General features: G+C 50.9%; 1 protein-coding gene across 3 annotated transcripts in view; it reads right to left on the reverse strand.

Moving 5' to 3' along the window:
- Positions 1–3,445: 3,445 nt before the first annotated feature.
- Positions 3,446–18,198, reverse strand: part of SARDH (sarcosine dehydrogenase) — an 82,833-nt gene continuing 68,080 nt past the window's right edge. The window contains exons 18-21 of one of the 3 annotated variants that reach the window (XM_044993038.1): positions 16,487–16,649; positions 13,363–13,531; positions 12,619–12,754; positions 3,446–4,335 (exon numbers count right to left, since the gene is read on the reverse strand). In XM_044993038.1, the coding sequence (XP_044848973.1) occupies positions 4,210–4,335; positions 12,619–12,754; positions 13,363–13,531; positions 16,487–16,649 (594 nt within the window). In that variant the 3' untranslated portion in view covers positions 3,446–4,209. Of the gene's footprint in view, positions 4,336–12,618; positions 12,755–13,362; positions 13,532–16,407; positions 16,650–18,198 lie in introns of those variants that run through there. The other 2 variants (XM_044993040.1, XM_044993039.1) reach the window with 2 other exon arrangements.

Consider the following 18,198-nt stretch of genomic DNA (forward strand, 5'->3'; position numbering starts at 1 on the left):
AACCCTGCGGCCCCTCTTGCTCCAGGGACTGCAGTCTCCTCATCGTGGCTTGGCCCTCCCCTTCCAGGGAATTCAAAGTCCTTCTGGACCTGCTGTGTGACTGGCATCTACAACAGCCTTGCCACTTCCCGAATCCCAGTGGCTGGTAGGGGAACCCGGGCCCACCCTTCTCACTGGGTTCCAGCCCAGGGACCCTATAACGAGCAGCCAAGTCCTCTGTACAGATCCTGCCCTTGCTGCTGTTTCCCTGGGTTTCTTCCTACATATCTGGCTTGCCCCCTTTCTGGGTTTGCCAGCCTCCAATCTCTCCACTCAGGGAGTAACTGCAGCCTGCTTCCCTGCCTTCCTGAAACCCCATTGCTGCTCACTGCCCTGGGCTTTATACTAGCCTCCTGCCTGTTCTTGCCCAGCTGAGCCTACTTCTAATCAGTGGCCTACTCCCTGGATCCTCCTCCAGGTGCACCCGATAAACTTAATTAGCCTGCCTGGCCACCTTAATCCCTTTCCACCCTGTGCGAGGCAGACACCCCATCATAGACCCTCCCCCCCCTTTTTTTAAGCCATATGTTCCTCCTTTGCGAAGCAGGTGCAAACTGCAACTTCAACCAGGACAAAGTGGCGGGGTGCATAAGTGAAGCCACTCCCAGCTTGGATGTGATGAGTGCCGGAAGAATGGGGGAGGCGGGCACATGGCAAAAATCCCACTGGCTTCTGTGGGAGCAGAAATGGGGTCATGATGAGATGGCGAGTCACTAGAGGTCAACGCCTGCACGTTACACCTGAGGATCTCAAAGCGCTTTACAAAGGCCGGTCGTATCCGTATTCCCATTGAGACAGGGAGCACAGGGAGTCCAAGAGAAATGATGCAACTTGCCCAGGCTCACACAGCTCGTTGTGCCCAAGCCACAAGACCACAGCCACCCCCAGGAGACCAGAGTTTGGATCATAAACGGGAAAGGGGCCATTTGTAAAGGCAGGGTGGGACTTTCAAAGGAGACCAAGACTGGGGCTAGGTACTCCGCTGCCACCGAAATGTAATCACTTGCTGCCTATTGCCCATACGTGCCAAACCCCAGCCACTATGTTTCAAAACCCGGGGGTTAAATCAAAGGCCTTCGCAAGTGGATCAGAAACGTGCTCTCTGAGCTGGGACTTGCAGCAAAACGTTGTTTGTTTGATCAGTATTTGAGTGTGTGCAAAGGGCCACACACAATCAGCAGCCTGCCTACGGCCAAGCTCAGTGCTGATTGGCACCCGAGTCCGGGGATGGCCTCGTTCACAGATCAAGAGCAGCACCAAGTGGTAGTGTATGTTTTAGGGGTTCTGCCACAGCACAGATATTGCCATGTGAATGTGGCAGGTGTCTGAAAGGAGCGTTATTTATCCCACGTGAAATGCATGCAAAGCTAAACGGGGATTAAGCTCATACGAAGTTGCTTTGTAAATGAGTGAAGCTGTTAGGGAGAGAGGGCTGGACTCATCCAACCTTTCCCCTTAATGATTAACAATCCACCTGCTGTGCGTCTGCAACGAAAATTGTACCAGGTCGCTCCAAAATAAGCCCTGCATTCCTGGAGGCTGCTCCTGCTGTTGTCTGCCATCTTGCGGGTTAGATCCCAGATGACTGACCATGTCGGTTTCTCATTGGGGGAAACAAAGGGAGACTTCAGAGTAATCTCCTAGAATGGTTCCGCAGAGAGACTGATAAAGGGACGGATACAGATGATGTGTGTAAAATGGGTCCCAGACTTAAACCATCCCTGCGTAGGTATTTTCCAAAACCAAGCTATCCCCCAGCCTGCGTCCGGTTAAGAATTAAAGGCCTGATTCAAAGCCCACTGAAATCAATGGGAGTCTTCCCAGTGACTCCAGTGGGCTTTGTGCCCTGAATATCCTGCAGTGACCTCAGAGAAACCGTTGGTATGGACCGTTTTGTGACTGAACTCTCTTCTGAAGAGCTCTGTAAGCCACCCCCCTGGCATGTGGCTTCCTTTATTTTACAGTCAGGGTTCTGGCTCAAGCTGGCAGTTTGTAACTGCTTCTCCGGATTAGCAACTGCCTCTCCATTTCCAGAGTCCACCCCGTTCAAAGATGAAATACGGCTCTTCTTATGTACCCCCGGCAGCGCTAAGCCAGACTAAACGGTGGATGATCACCAGAACTTGCAGATGAAACATGGTCCCCCACTGTCCTCTGTCTGGAGAAGGCTCCTCTCTAAGAGGATTCTGCCCTCTGCTGGGACGAGAGCAGCAGCATTCCTTAGTAGCCAACACCCTGGTAATGGCCCCACTTCTCTGCTGGAGACAGAAGAGATTCAGGTTCATGCCAAGCGGGAAGACTGGCCTCGTCACAGGGACACGGGAGGAAGGTTGGGGTTTTGTTTTTTTTGTTGTTGTTTTTTTTTACTGTCTACCATCAACAGGGCACATATTTGGGACTCCTTGGAAGGAATGGGGAGTATTTGCTCAGGTCCCCCGCTCAGCAAAGCACCTAAGCACATGCTTAACCCCTGAATGACACCAATGGGAGTGAAGCATGTGCTCCAAGTTGAGCCCGTGGTTAAGTGCTGTGCTGATTTCAGGGCCTGAAGACATCAGAGTGTTTAGGGGTGGGAGGAGGCTGGCTAGACCAACAGTTTTCAACAAGTTTTCTAATGCAATCAGCACAAGGCTTCCCTACATGTATCCATGCTGCAAAACAGTCTGATAACTCCTCTGGTGCCGCATGGACATGCAGAGCACATCCGGAACCAGAAAAGTGTGACACCATCTGGCCCGGTGGATATAAACAGAACAGCCTCATGGTCCAGTGAAAATCCACAGCAAGCCACACATCAAAGCTCACAGCTCTACAAAGCTACAACATGCAATACTGAAGGAGCGAACTCTGCACCGTTCTCTTGCTCTCTTTCAGCAGATTCAGGGTGACCAGGCAGCAAATGTGAAAAACCGGGATGGGGGCGGGGGGAAATAGGAGCCTATATAAGAAAAAGACCCAAAAAACGGGACTGTCCCTATAAAATCGGGACATCTGGTCACCCTAAGCAGATTTCCCATTGCTTCTCTGCCTAAACCTTTCCAAAGCAACGAGGGAAGATATACCCAAATCCCCGCTAGCTGCATGAGAGCGCACCTTGAATAAATGTAACACAGATATCGAGCTGTCAGCTTATCCTTCCCCAGCATATTTTCACCTGTTTATGTGAGGCACATCTGTGACTTGCCGGCAATTCACTTAAGGCAGCGTGGGAGGGTCCACGCTTCAAAGCCAGCCATCTGCCTTTGTCCCTTTCGGCGCATGCTTTCCCGCTCCATTTTTATGCAGTCCCTACAAGTTCCTATAACTGCTGGGGGTAACCCCCTGCTTGGCCCCCTTTTGCAACACACCGAGGAAAGAATAAGAGACATGAAGGTGCACAGACGGACAGAGAAACACAGGTTGGCATAGCAGGCAGGCAGTTCGAAGAGAAATCCTTTAAGATGCCCTGAACATCCAATGCCCAGACATGCTACAAGTCATGTGGCAGTGCCCTGCCCTGGATCCCAGTTGAAGGAAGTGGATTCTATCCCCTCCAGACCCTGCCTGGCTTCCCTGTGCAATGTCCTTTCACGCTGGCTTTGCATGGGGAAGGAGAATTTGGCCCTTCGATATCTTCTTGCCCTCGTGGTTTTGGAGACGGTAGATCACACGTGTCCATCTCTAACTATCATCGAAGGGTAAATGCTTACAAGAGCCCGGAGGCTGTGAGGTGCTGGGGAGCTGCTCTAGATAAAAGGGTGGGGAAGGGGAGCAAAATCTTCTCCTCTCCATCAAAACCATTTATTTCCGTGGGTAGCGTCTGTGGCCCAGGTATGCCATACGTGTCCCAGGAGAGGAGAGCCGCAAATAGTTGGGAGTCCCCAATACCATGTTTTTCCGCACCCCGTGAGCTTTATTGTTTCCAATACAATGAAAAGAGCAGAGTCCCCAGGACAGAGCCAGAGAGAACGTGCAGCATTCTTCAGGGTCTGAGCAGACACAATGGTGTGGTCCTCTAGCGAAGACAGATTTGGGGGCTTTGGAAGATGCCAAGTCATCATTGCAGTGGGGAGGCTTTACCTTCATGAGTCTGGACAGTCAGCTGTTAATATCCACCTCCCTCCCTCGGCCCTTCACCAGCACTGGTGCATGATTCACTCTCCAGCCACAGTCCTGAGTGCTCACTGTCTGTCAATAGATCCCCTTCACTCTCTTGTTCTCTGGATCGAACGGTGACTTGGTATGGGCTGTGGCAGGATAGCTAGCTCCCATCCTCTCCAGCATGTATTCACCACTCTTCACAAACTCCAGCGAGACCTGCGGTGGGGACAGGACAAAGACATTAGAATCATAGAATCTCAGGGTTGGAAGGGACCTCAGGAGGTCATCTAGTCCAACCCCCTGCTCAAAGCAGGACCAAACCCAACTAAATCATCCCAGCCAGGGCTTTGTCAAGCCTGACCTTAAAAACCTCTAAGGAAGGAGATTCCACCACCTCCCTAGGTAACCCATTCCAGTTCTTCACCACCCTACTAGTGAAAAAGTTTTTCCTAATATCCAGCCTAAACCTCCCCCTCTGCAACTTGAGACCATTACTCCTTGTTCTGTCATCTTCTACCACTGAGAACAGTCTAGATCCATCCTCTTTGGAACCCCCTTTCAGGTAGTTGAAAGCAGCTATCAAATCCCCCTCATTCTTCTCTTCTGCAGACTAAACAATCCCAGTTCCCTCAGCCTCTCCTCATAAGTCATGTGCTCCAGCCCCCTAATCATTTTTGTTGCCCTCCGCTGGACTCTCTCCAATTTATCCACATCCTTCTTGTAGAGTGGGGCCCAAAACTGGACACAGTACTCCAGATGAGGCCTTACCAGTGCTGAATAGAGGGGAATGATCACATCCCTCGATCTGCTGGAAATGCCCCTATCTGCTGGAAATGCCCCTGGAAATTGCTAAAGGGCTCCCCCACACTTCTCTCCCGTTCAGTTAAACAAGAGTGGCAGTGTTTTACGGTCATGCCCCAGAACATTAGTGTGTTTTGAGGCTTGCTATCAGCTCCTGTGTGGAGGGCTAAGAGGATTGGGTTCTGCCACCTTTTTGCTTCTAAGTTGCTGGTTCAACTCCAGTCTGGATTGATAATGTCCAAAAGCCATTACTGTCTCTCACCTGTTTGGTGTAAAGAGTTGGTGATCTCAACCCAGGTCTCCATGCCAGAACTGCTGGTGGCCTGCCTAGCAGTTACAGCAGAAGGGTCAGGGAGCCATGGAGAACGGACACGCTTGTCAAGGCATAGTATGGAAGAAGCTGGAAGTGCTTGGGCTACAAATACAGGACTAGGGGAGTGATTTCTTTTGCCGGGTCTGGTGCTGCTCACAGTCCTTCCTGGAGAGTTCCAGAAGGGAAGGCAGGTAGATTTTAAAAGCCCAATTTTTTCTTTCACAGATTCTAAAGCAAACTGAATTTAAAACCAGGCAAAAGAAAAAGTCAAATTGAGTTCCACTCCAGAGCAGCTGGGTAACCACAGAGCATATTACGGGTATAACCTCCTGGAGACAAACCTGTTAGAAAAGCAGGTTCCCCAGCTGCTCCCCACCTGGCTGGATTGCACTGAACATGAGGAGAGAGCACAACCCACGCACTGGAGATCCTGGTGCAGACGAGGGCCGCTTGCTTAGCACAGCACCGGCTGATGTGACGAGACACTTGTGTTACGTTTGTTGAAGCCGTTCGGAATCATTTTCTGATTGATTGAAAATCCCTGTAGGCAGTGTGACTAGCCAGCCAAAGGGCAAAAGACCCTGCAGTGAACATTATTTTACCTAGTGGCGCTTACTCCCGCTAGCTCAGAGAACACTCCAGTGTTCGGGCAGTTCCAGCTGTATTGCCTGGGCTGCTGCCTTTCCCTGCTGTTCACCACCGCTGCCTCTGCAACCCCATCTACGGTGGTGGGGCTGTAACATGAGGGTGCAGTGGGAGCCTTGGTTGTCAGGTGAAGAGCTTCAGACAGAAGGAAGGCTTGGCGTATGGACACAGATACACACAGCCAGCCACTCACTGGGCTCCATTCCAAGCTCTGCTGCAGACTCATTGTGCAGCTATTAGCTTGTCATTTCCCGTCACTGTACCCCAGTGTACTCATCTGTAAGACAAAGTGCTTGGGCAGGGAATTCTTCACAAAGCACTTTGAGATCTTTGGATGAAAAGGTGCTATAGAGCTGTAAATTATAATTATTACATACAGACAGATAGCTATAAAAAACCTGGAAGATACTGGCCTGTGTGTGTTGTGTGTGTACACCGCTGCCCTCCACTGGATGGAATCAGACCTGCTCCAATTTGTGTCATATGCCCTATACTGCTACAAGCTAATGGAGAGTGGAACAGCTTGCACATTTGGAGCCAGAAGATATGGATTGTATCCTCACTTGCATCCATGTTGTGCAGCATTGTAGCCATTGTGAAAACTCTAAGGGGCTATGGATTTATTCCAGTACACTCTGCAAATCACAGGTGTGCACAGGAGCCAGCAACACTGCCTTGTAAACCGGAGCAGCTAGCACTATGCAATGCCTGCAGGTTTAATAGCATCACTTGGAGGCTGAACGAATGACCAGGGCAGGATGGGGCTAATGGAGTCCTACCTTGGCCTGCGACAATGACCAAGAACAGGGAGGTTCCAGGATACATTTCCAGCTCTTGATTGGCTGGGGCAGCGCTGAACAGGTCTTAGGATTGCCCTGTGATCTGGGGAGGGCATTGGCATGCCAGGGCCATGAGTTATTTTTCTCCCCTGCAGATGCCAGTCTCCAGAGGGCACACTGAGCATGGGCGTGACGGCTGGGGCAGGGGAGATGGGGCGAGGAAGCACGCTATCAAGTCTGCAGCGCCTCCAGGAGAAAGAAACTTGGACCCAGCATAGAATGTGAGTTCTTCGCATGGCAGGGCACAGCCACATCTCGCTGGTCCCGGAGTTGCAGCATGGAAAGAATCCAGCTGGAAGGTCTCCTGCCATCCCGCTTTAGGGCAGCTGATCTGCGCTGGCATCCGTCAGCGTGTCAAGCTGCACAGCGCGCACATGCAAAACTCCCCGCTTCCTCCTGCAGTGGCAATTACCATGGAAATCAGGCAGGAGTTATCCTACCGAGCAGAGAGATTAAGGCTGTACGTTAACATCTGCTCGGGGAACTGTGCCTTTCTGCAGGAGGCCTTCGAGCTGGTGCCGCCGACGGAAGGCAGCACTTGCTGCACAATGGAAGCTGACAAGGTTGGGGGCCCGTAAAGAGAGACCACCTGTATGAAGTGCCTTGCTGATTGCCAGGCCTGATCGCTTTAATTGGGGGTTAACGTCGCCTGAAAAGGCCCTCGAGGACAGAGGGGGCAGGCGTCGTTTTGAAAATGACTTTGCTGGTGCTGTCAAATGAAAGAATTCTTTATGGTGGGTGTTTGAATGGGGAGAGCTGAGCAACCGGACTGCCTGGGGGGTTCTAGTTCAATGCGTGTTTGTCTCTCCAACTCTCTATGCACGGGAGGGGCCAGTCCTCTCCTCACATACATCCCGGCCGCCTCGTGGGCTTCGCTAAAGATCCCGACGTCAGTTTCGGGGAGGAATGAGAAGGCTCATGGTGACGGCAGGTAGAGGAGTGAGACGTTACAGGCAGGAGGAAACCGAACAAAAGAGGAAGAAAAGGAAGCCAAGCTAAGTGAACAGAGCATTAATTCTAGAGATGGGCCCAAAGTGGAATCGTTTCTCGGAATCCCAGCGGCTGAACGCTGTCTGGATCCGAACTGTGGCTAACTTAGGTTCTGGCTGTACTTGCACTTCCCAAGGTGCTTGAGGGGTTAACTCTGCAGCACTGGGCAATGCAGCTCCGAGCTCTGGCATGCAGACAGACTCTGCTTTCTCTTCCACTCACTCTTCCCTGCACTGGGAGGAGAACTGGCTGCTAAAGGGAAAACAACTTGCCCAAGGCAGCTCCTCAGGAAGCCTGCACGGTCTCAAGACCTGACCAAGAGGCAGCGATACATCACTTCAAAGAGAAGTAAGCAGCTCCTGAGACTCTTACCAGCTTCAAACCTGAGGCTTCACTCACACCCACTTGAGAGTTTAGCACAAGCTTTATCGACTTTGGCCTCTGAAAACTGATATTTTCCTGTGATGTTTATTGTTGGTGCTGCAATAATTTGCAACTGCTGCCTGGGGTGAAAAGTCCCCCATTGCCAGCAGCAATGGTGCAAATTAGCACCAGATGAACTGATGAGTTTTTGCAAAAATTCTTGTATATTCACCAGAGCCTATTTCCCAGGCTCCTTCCCCCCTGTACCTACAGCTGCTGCTAAATGAGTTTGTTTGACCAGACATATTTAGGCATTGTGAGAGCCTGTCATGATATGATGTGTCAAAACATCACCATGTGGCATCAAAGTGTCATCATGTCATGATGCCAGGAAGCAAGGAGAATGGGTTGGAGGGTTATTACTATATTTTCATTATAACAGGCTGAAAAGTAGAATGGCCCAGTAGGCAGGTTGTTCATTATGTCTCAGGAGACACGCGTTCAATTCCCTTCTCCACCAGAGAATCGCTGTATGACCATAGGCAAGTTTACTAGCTGCTCTGTGCTTCAGGTTCCCATCTGTAAAATGGGTATAATAGCACTGCGATGCCTTACAGGGTGATGTGAGGATAACTACATTAAAGGTGTGAGGTGTGAACTACAGTAGCAGGGGCTGTATAAGGAATTCCTTACATAGGTACTACCTGGAAAAAACGGGGGGGGGGGTGTCAAATTCTGTTCTCACCAACATAGCTCTCCTGCCTTTGATAACACTGGCAAGTGATGATGCATTGTTGCCACTCACATTCTAGCTTGCACCTGACTTCAACAGGGTGCGGGAATGTAACTGAGAGCAGCTTGATATTTTGTAGAATAATTTTCATTTCACTAACAGGACCCTTCTTGAAAAGTGCAAGTCTTTGGGAATCCTTTATCTCAACTGAGGCTTAGTTTGGCTTCCTTAAACACGACTCAAGCAGATGTGTTTGTTCGGTATTTCTTCCACGTTCAGCTCTGTCCCTAAGCGTCTGGCTGTAATACCCAATGCTGCACTTTCGCCCATTCTCCACTACGGTTGCTCTGCACCCCGGGGCCTGTCTGCCCAGAATTGTGCAATGTGGTTTCACACCAATATTGCAGACTCCAATGTAATGAGATTAAAAGCAAACAAATTCCTTCTGTGGCAGCTTTCTAATCTCTGATTCACCACTTCTCATCCCTCCCTCTGTTGGAAGCATTCACACCCCTTTTAATGCTGCCTCTCTGTCAAGGTCAACAGTTTCTGGGTGGGAGGAAGGAGCAGACCTGAATAGCAGCAATGTGAATTAACTCTACACATCTCCCACCACTAAGCCACTCCCTCTGGTTGCCCCATCTACACTGTATTCATTTTAAAGCTACAGCCCAGGGCCTTTAAAATTCCACCTCTGCTACAGGGGATTTGCGTTGGTGAACACTGAGTTCCTGTGTAAAAGAAACTTCCTTTCCACAGAGTAGGTGGAATGAGAAGACTCGAGGATTGTGTATTTTAAGTCTGGGCTTCTAGCAAGTACCTGGGACCATGTTCCTAATTTTTTTCCCCCACTTTCTCCTCTACTAGTGGCAACCCAGCTAAAGGCAATGCCCCATCAGGATCCCCCTCTAACCCACAGGGAATGCAATGAGCGCAAACAGGGGTGGCTCTATGTTTTTTGCCACCTCAAGCACGGCAGGCAGGTGGCTTTCAGCAGCGCGCCTGCGGGCGGTCCGCTGGTCACGCGGATTCGGCGGCGCGCCTGCGGGCGGTCCGCTGGTCACGCGGATTCGGCGGCGCGCCTGCGGGCGGTCCGCTGGTCACGCGGATTCGGCGGCGCGCCTGCGGGCGGTCCGCTGGTCACGCGGATTCGGCGGCGCGCCTGCGGGCGGTCCGCTGGTCACGCGGATTCGGCGGCGCGCCTGCGGGCGGTCCGCTGGTCACGCGGATTCGGCGGCGCGCCTGCGGGCGGTCCGCTGGTCACGCGGATTCGGCGGCGCGCCTGCGGGCGGTCCGCTGGCCACGAGGATTCGGCAGCACGCCTGCGGGCGGTCCGCTGGCCACGCGGATTCGGCAGCACGCCTGCGGGCGGTCCGCTGGTCACGCGGATTCGGCGGCACGCCTGCGGGTGGTCCGCTGGTCACGCGGATTTGGCGGCACGCCTGCGGGCGGTCCACTGGTCACGCGGATTCGGCGGCACGCCTGCGGGCGGTCCACTGGCCACGCGGATTCGGCGGCGCGCCTGTGGGCGGTCCGTTGGTCACGCGGATTCGGCGGCGCGCCTGCGGGCGGTCCGCTGGTCACGCGGATTCGGCAGACCTCCTGCAGGCATGCCGCCGAAAGCCACCTGCCTGCTGCCCTCACAGCGACCGGCAGGTCACCCCTCGCGGCTTGCCGCCCCAGGCATGCACTTGCTGCACTGGTGCCTGGAGCCGCCCCTGATTGCAAAGGACAGAGCACACGGAGAACAGAGCTGTGATTTTTCCAGAGAGAGATGATCCCACATTATTTGCATGCTCGCTTGCTCTCACACGCAGAGTCATCAGCCCGTGGGGCTCAGCCATCAGGCATGAAGTAGAGAGTCAGAACTCTTTTCCCCAAACCCTTTTGATGTCAAGGCTCCACCTGCTCCAGGTGCCTGTCCCATTACGAGATGCCAGGAGAGAGAGGGAGAGCGAATGGATGAGCCTGGAAAGCTCTCTGTCATCCATGACAGGAGTCCGTTCACTGCACCAGGCCGCCCTCTTCTAGGCTCAGGAGGGAAGGAAGGGAGGATACTCCATGACGAGAAACAATAGGCAAGGGAAAGAAATTGGTTTGGGGATAGGAAAGCAACGAACTGGACCATAAAATCGCATGGCTCGGGAGCCTCCCTGTCATTGCCACAGGATTAAAAACCAAGTGATCTAAAACCAACCACCAATTTATCAGCTATTTCTTGCCTGCATTATCATATATGTTTGAGGTTAAGTTGGTCCCTCGGGATTTTATCTTCAGTCTTCCCACCCCAATACTCCCTCATATAGGTGTAAGTATCTCTCTGTCTATAGCACATGGGTTAAGTAGAGTCCCGCCCCCGCCCCATGAGGCTATTCAGGTTAAGTGCCTGCTGCGTTCCTGTTGGACAGAAGTTCCTAGAATCAAACTAGGGCTAATATATTGTTGCAGTTAATGTTCTAGCTTGCACCTGTGAGTGAGTCTGGAGACGGAGCTGTGCAAGAGAACAGCATGGGAATCACTAGAGAGAAAGCTGTTTGTCGCTAAACTGCTCCCATCTCTCGCTCTTCGGAATCTCTTTGCTCTGGTTAATACAAGCTAAGAACTTTGCAGAGATACGAGGGGACTTTGCAATCCTTCAGTCCCCAGATTAGTGTTTGCGCTCTCTCTTTAAAGGGGTGTGTGTGTGTGTGTGTGTGTGTGTGTGTGTGTGTGTTTTAAAAAAATCAATGTTACGCTTTCTCCCCCTGCAAATCTTCTGACTCGGAGAATGAAACACAGCATTCTCCACACATGGATGTGAATTCTCCCTGCATAATTCTGATCCTCCCTCCTTCCCTGTCCTTGTGTCTTTCTGCTTCCCCTCCCTGGCTGCATCCTGCACTCTGCCAGCACTGTCAACCTCACCACACCATTTGTCTGAGTCTCCAGGCCTCCTCCTTCCAAGCTGCTCCCTACACCCAAAACATGTTTCTTGAGCTAGGCTACTACCCTCTCTCTATTCATGTCCCCCCTGAAGACCCATCTCTCCCCAGACACCGAGAACTAGAGCAGTGCCAATAGTTTGGATCACCGACCCTTCCAAAAACTCTAAAATCAGTTTCAATTCAACCTGACATGGAAATGTTTTGTAATTTTCAGTGAACCAAAAAGATCAGAAAAAATTAGTGTCAGGTCAAAGGAAACGTTTTGTTCACCCTGAAATGGAACATTGTTTCTTTTTTGATTTCTTTTTAAACTTTAAAAATGTTTTAACAATAAAACTGAAGTAAACGTTGAAAGGAAAAGTCATTTCAAACCAAAATATTGAAATGTTTTGTTTAGAAATTGTCAGAATGATGCATTTAGATTTTTGTTTGTTTGGTTTGGATTTATTTTCTAATGAGACAACTTGGTAACTTTGCAACCAATTCCTAGAGTCATAGAATCATAGGAGGGAGCAAGCAAGGGAGGTTTAGGTTGGACATTAGGAAAAAGTTCCTAACTGTCAGGGTGGTTAAACACTGGAATAAATTGCCTAGGGAGGTTGTGGAATCTCCATCTCTGGAGATATTTAAGAGTAGGTTAGATAACTGTCTATCAGGGATGGTCTAGACAGTATTTGGCCCTGCCATGAGGGCAGGGGACTGGATTCAATGACCTCTCGAGGTCCCTTCCAGTCCTAGAATCTATGAATCTACAGGGCTAGAAGGGACTGCAAGTTCAGCCACCCTGCAGCCATTCTGATATAGCTCTAGGTAGAACCGGGTCATTTTGGGCTGCTAACACAGCTGACATGGCATGGGACCCCAGGAGGCACCATATTCCCCTATACTCACTGGTCCTCCATCAGGGTTCCGGATGTACCCGTAGGCAATGGTTTTGTTGATGGCAAATCCAAAATCTGCCCTCCGGATGTGTCCGACTACTTTGCCGTTTCTCCAGATGGCCTCCAGTCCAAACATAGGCACCTTCCTGCAGGACCAGAACAGAGCAGACCTTTAGCAGACAGCAGCTCAGCAGGGCAGTTCCCTGCCATTTTGGGGGTTTTATCAAGGGGAGTTGTTATAGAAAATCAAGGGGCTAAACGTGCTGACCACAGGAACGCATTGTGCATGTAGGCAGGCTCTGTGCTAGCTTCCTAAACAGAGCTCTGCCAATACATCTCACGCCCCCTGTTATTCCAGTCCTCGGCTTCCACATGAGGCCTTGCATCAGAGTCCTAACCTCCAGCACTTCACTATTCCAGGCCTGGAACCTACCCAGCTCTGCCAGTGCACTTTAACCCTGACACGTTACCCCATGGATTACAGTCCTCGGCCACACACACAGCTCTGACAACGCGCCTCCATCCTGACTTGCAAAATCTCCTGCTATTTTGGTTGGTTGATAACCCCACCCATTGTCACAAGAGCAGAGAAAACGGGCAGAGGGAGTTTGTGGGTGAGCTTCTTCTTGGTGTGTGGGACAGAATCTTCTTTCTGGTTAAAGTTGGATCACAAGCACCAGGGTGATTGTTGTATTTAATACACCCAGGCAGAGCTCACCGATACAAAGCCCAGCCCAGGGGTGGTCGTACTTACTCATCAATGGTGAAGCAGACCAGGCGCCGGAGGACTCCTGTTGCTTTCTGTGTCTCTAGCGCTTCCCGTCCAAGGAAGGGGATGCTGGACTTGAGTTTACAAGTGAAGGCCAGGCCTGCTTCTAGGGGGGTGTCATCAGGACGCAGATCCGCATGCCAGTGCCTGTACCCTGCAGAGAATGACAGAACCATCATGGGTCTCCCCGACTGTTTTCTCCTTTCTCCCCAGTCATAACAAGGCCTAGGAGAGACAAGTGTGGGGAGAACAAAGCACTCGAACCCCCAAGTGCTCTGTCTGGCCCTGCTTCACCTTGGCTTGTTCAGGGACAGTGAGATGAGAGGCAGCTCCTCTGTCAAGCTCCTCTCTTGCTGCAGCATTCCCCCCTGCAGCTAGAGGAGAAGGCAGCATCCCTCGGTCCCAATCCTCTGGCGCTCCATTCCTGCACTGGGCCTGGGAATGGAGGGCGAACAGCCAAAGGTGGCTTGAGACATCTCTGGCCTCACTGAATTCTTAGAGCCTGCCTGGACCCCAGAGTAAGTCAGAGCAACCACAGGGCTGCTCTAAGTTACCGTCAAGGTGCTGGTGGCTCCCTGAGGGCTGTGAGCAGCTGGAACTCGGTGTGCTCCAACCATGTTCTCACTTCCTCACAGAGTGCCCCAGAACACCCCCACCCCACCCCCACTCAGGAACTGCACGGGTGTGGACACAGAGCTGTTCCAGCCATTTTATGCCCACTGGGGATCTCCTTATGTAGGCCCTGTTCCATGGGGGGCTATCGTGACCAAGGATGGACCAGCAGGGATTGTTCTAGGGGAGAGCATGTGGTCATTTACACTCTTCTCCTCCATGGAAAACATCTCCCCCCACCGCAAAACCTGCCTCCGCCCCCCTCCCCAGAGTACTACCCAGACCCCACCTCCCTCTGGAGTATTTCACCCCCCCACAGCACGTCACATCCACCAGCCCCACTCTGGAGTACCTCACCCTCCCCCACCCCATGGAGCACCTCATCTCCATCAGCCCTAGAAGAAACACAAGGCTCTAGTAGAACTGGTTGAAATGTTTCCATCAAGAAGGCATGTGGGGGTGGTGGGGAGACATCTTTTTTGTCAAAATGGACATTTCCAAAATTATTTTTATAGGGTGGGTGTTGATTTTTCAGCTCAAACCTGACATTTTTTTTAACAAAGACAAAACATGTTTAGTTTTTGTTTAAATATATATATATTGTGGGTAAATTCCCCCATTTCTTGAGCATCTCTAGGCACTAAGTCACCCCTCAAGGGCGACGGGTGAATCTACAGGTTGGGAGGCCCAGGATGGAAAAGCCCTTGGAGCTAGACGTGCTTCTCTGAATTCTCCAGCCATGTGCAAAGCTGGGCCAGCAGTCCCCTAGGTAGGGGCTCACTCTGGAGATTTCAGCTACTTCCTGCTTCCCATTTGGCCAGAAAATGGTATTTTGGTGCCTCTGGTCCGTGGCCTGGGGCAGGAAGTGCAGAGGCAGAAAAAGGATGCAGGGTGGGGAAGGAAACCGGATGCTTTTTTAAACATCCCTCTGATTTTATTCAGATGGGCTCCTCCAACCCTACAGCCACTCTTGGCTTTAGCTCTCGGAGTCAAGCAGGGCCACTTTGTGCCATCCAAACAGCCACAGAAGGAATGAGCTGCAGGGGAGCACCCTGGGAACAAAACAGGAGAGCTGAGGGGAAAGCAGAGAAAACAACTCCATTCCACTGGAGGGTAATGAATAAACACGCTGAACAAACTGGCTGTCAGGGACCAGCGAAGCAAGAAACATCAATATCCTCTGTGCGTGGGTGTAGGGTTGTGTGTGTGTGTGCGCGCGTGCACACAGGCAGGGAGGCTGGAGGGAGTACTAGGAGGTTTGAGTCACGGAAAAGATGCCTGGGCATGAGGAGGAAATACTGGATAGGCTTATTAGCCTGGGGGCCCTATTCCCCACTGCTGATGGGATGTTGGAGGAGCTCGTGGTTAAGGTAGAGGCCTGGGACTCAGAAGAACGGAGTTCAACTGCTAGCTCTGCTACAGGCTCTGTGTGCGCAACACTCCCTCTCTCTGTGCCTCTGCCCTGGGAAATGGCCTTGCTTTTTCCCTCCTGGGCAGGGAGGATAAATCCGTGAATGTCTAGGAGGAACTTGGAGACTGTGGCGAGGAGGGAGGTACAAGGAGCTGGATGTGAGTGACCCCTACAGAGCCAATGGGAGTTGCTTGCTTCCCATGAGGGGAGAATGGCCCACTTGAGTTTTTCATGTTCCTTTTTCATAGTGTAAATCCCCAAAGTCGAACAGGTTTTTAACCCATCTCGGAGATGACCAGGGTGCTAGAACTGCATGGAACTTAATCCTGACTCAGATTAAAGTTTTCCTGAACGCAGTTGACCCTTCCTCAGAGAAAGAGAGAAAAGGGTTTCCCCTTTCCCAAAGCCTCATTTTGTGCCAGGAGATTTTTAGTGGACTCCCTAAGGAAGGTTCAATCCATCTAGGAGCATCACTCTCTCTCTCTCTCTCTCTCTCTCTCAGTCTCTCTAAGTGACTCATGCCCTCAACAATCCTTTCCCTCAACCCCTTTCTATTTTAATGGCTAAATGCTAAAGAGGCAGCCAGTGAAATACAGTCAAATAACCCCACACATCCCTCCCCCCTTTGTTTTTGGTCCCTAAGGTGACAGGCCAATAAGCTTAGTTAAAACATTCGCCCTCAATACGAGACCAATGTTATGGGAGAACTCAGTGAGGAGCTGGGTCACCCCAGCCACATGGTCCAGCCCTAGTTATCAACCCTTTACGGAGGGGCGCACTGGCCTGTCCCTGAAGCTGGAAAACCCCTGGCCATGGATGGGGGAATAAGGTTACCTGGCTTCCCCCTGGATCACTGTGCAAAGCGTTGGGGGCAGCTGGATCTCCCTGAAGGAGACGGGAACTCCTGGGGGGTTTATCTGAACCAAGCCCAAACTCAAACTTTCCAAGGCCTGCCCACAGGGGCAGAGGGACAGATGGCAGGAAGTCCACCATCTTTCTTTGCTTGCCTCATGTGCATTGTCCCCACCAGGTGACAGCAGAGCAACACATGCTAGTACAGGTGAAAAGCAAGTTCTCCTGAGAAACCTTTCTCAATGCTGAGGGAGTCGATGGCTCTGTACCCGGCGTTGGTAATGCCGTGCCCGGCACCTGCCTTCATCACAGCCTGGTAAACCCGCACACAGTCCTGCTTGGGCACGTGCAGCTCCCAGCCCATCTCACCCACAAACGACAGCCTCATGGCTCGTACCTGTGAAACAAAAAAGATCAAAATCACTGGCCTTGCTGTTTCCTTTCATTCAAGGACTCTAGAGTGGGGCAGTGTGGCCCAGGGGATAGGGCACAGGGCTGGGAGTCGGGAGACCTGATTCTATTTGCAGCTCTGCCAGTGACCTGCTGTGTATATGCATGAGTCATTTACTATTCTGTAAAAGCAGCAAAGAGTCCTGTGGCACCTTATAGACTAACAGACGTACTGAAGCATGAGCTTTCGTGGGTGAATACCCACTTCGTCAGATGCAACATATTCACCCACGAAAGCTCATGCTCCAATAAGTCTGTTAGTCTATAAGGTGCCACAGGACTCTTTGCTGCTTTTACAGATCCAGACTAACATGGCTACCCCTCTGATAATTTACTATTCTGTGCCTCAGTTGCCTCATCTGTACAATGGCACTTAGCCTCCTTTGAGATCGCCAGGTGAAAAGACCTAAGTAGTGTATTGATAACTTCTTGTGGAAGTCTTTGGACAGCACTTTCTTGGATTAGTCCTATTTATATCAAACTGGTTTCCTCTGATCTCTTTATTCTTCCTATTTCTTTACCACTACAGACATTTGTGTGAAACCAGTATCTATCTTTCTATATCTTTTGTTCATCAGCTCCTAAAGCCTATTGCTCCTGGAAGACACAATCTTTGGATCATGAGGCCACAACCGACCACTGAACAAATGATTCTGAGCTCGGACCTTGAATCTTTTGTTGTATTCCTTCCAAACCAGTCGATCTACAACACACAAAGCATATTCATCAAATGACAGATCTGCTGTTACAACCAATACATTTTCTGCTGTATCACCTTTGGCTGTTGACCAAATCCTATTTTATAAGCTAAACACAGGCTAAGGCATCCTTTTGGATAGGAATATTCATCACCCAACAGTTCTGCTGTAACCTTCAGTGTGGGGCTTTGTGCCCATCTAATGGCTAATCTATATAACAAGAAAGAGCCTACTACAACTGCCAGCTGAGGGAGTCACTCCTTAAATGTTAGAGGCTTATAGCGAAGTCCTAGTTTCAACTCCTACTGGTATGTTGGCCATTCAGTATTGGAGGCACTTTTCCACACTGAGAAGTCCTGCAGCAATCCTCCAGCGAGGTCTCTGGGGGAGCTGTGCTTCTGGAGGAGGCATGTATCAGAGGAGCTGTAAAAGTAAAGCTCTCCTGCCCCCTACAAACGCCATGGCTCACCATGACAGACTAAACCAGAGGAAAGGTGCTGAGAAATGTAAGCTACATGCATGTATCTAAACACTCTGGACATGCTTTCCGTGCTATGAAACAAGCTTTATTTTTGTCTGGGATCTGTTGCTTTGCAGGCAGGATGGGGGAGTTTCCTTCCGTCACTTTCAGCGCCACAAGCAGTTTAGAGAGAAATGTCAAGAGGATCCTGGAACCAAGTCTTGCATGGAGAATCAATGTAATGTAAGATCAAAGTCACCTAAGAGCACTCCTGCTTGAGGAGGGAGTGTGCATTGGGTGCAGGAACTCAAGGATAACCAAGGTAATTCCCCCTGCAG

This window comes from Mauremys mutica, chromosome 18 (genome assembly GCF_020497125.1).
Source record: "Mauremys mutica isolate MM-2020 ecotype Southern chromosome 18, ASM2049712v1, whole genome shotgun sequence".
Taxonomy (NCBI): domain Eukaryota; kingdom Metazoa; phylum Chordata; order Testudines; family Geoemydidae; genus Mauremys; species Mauremys mutica.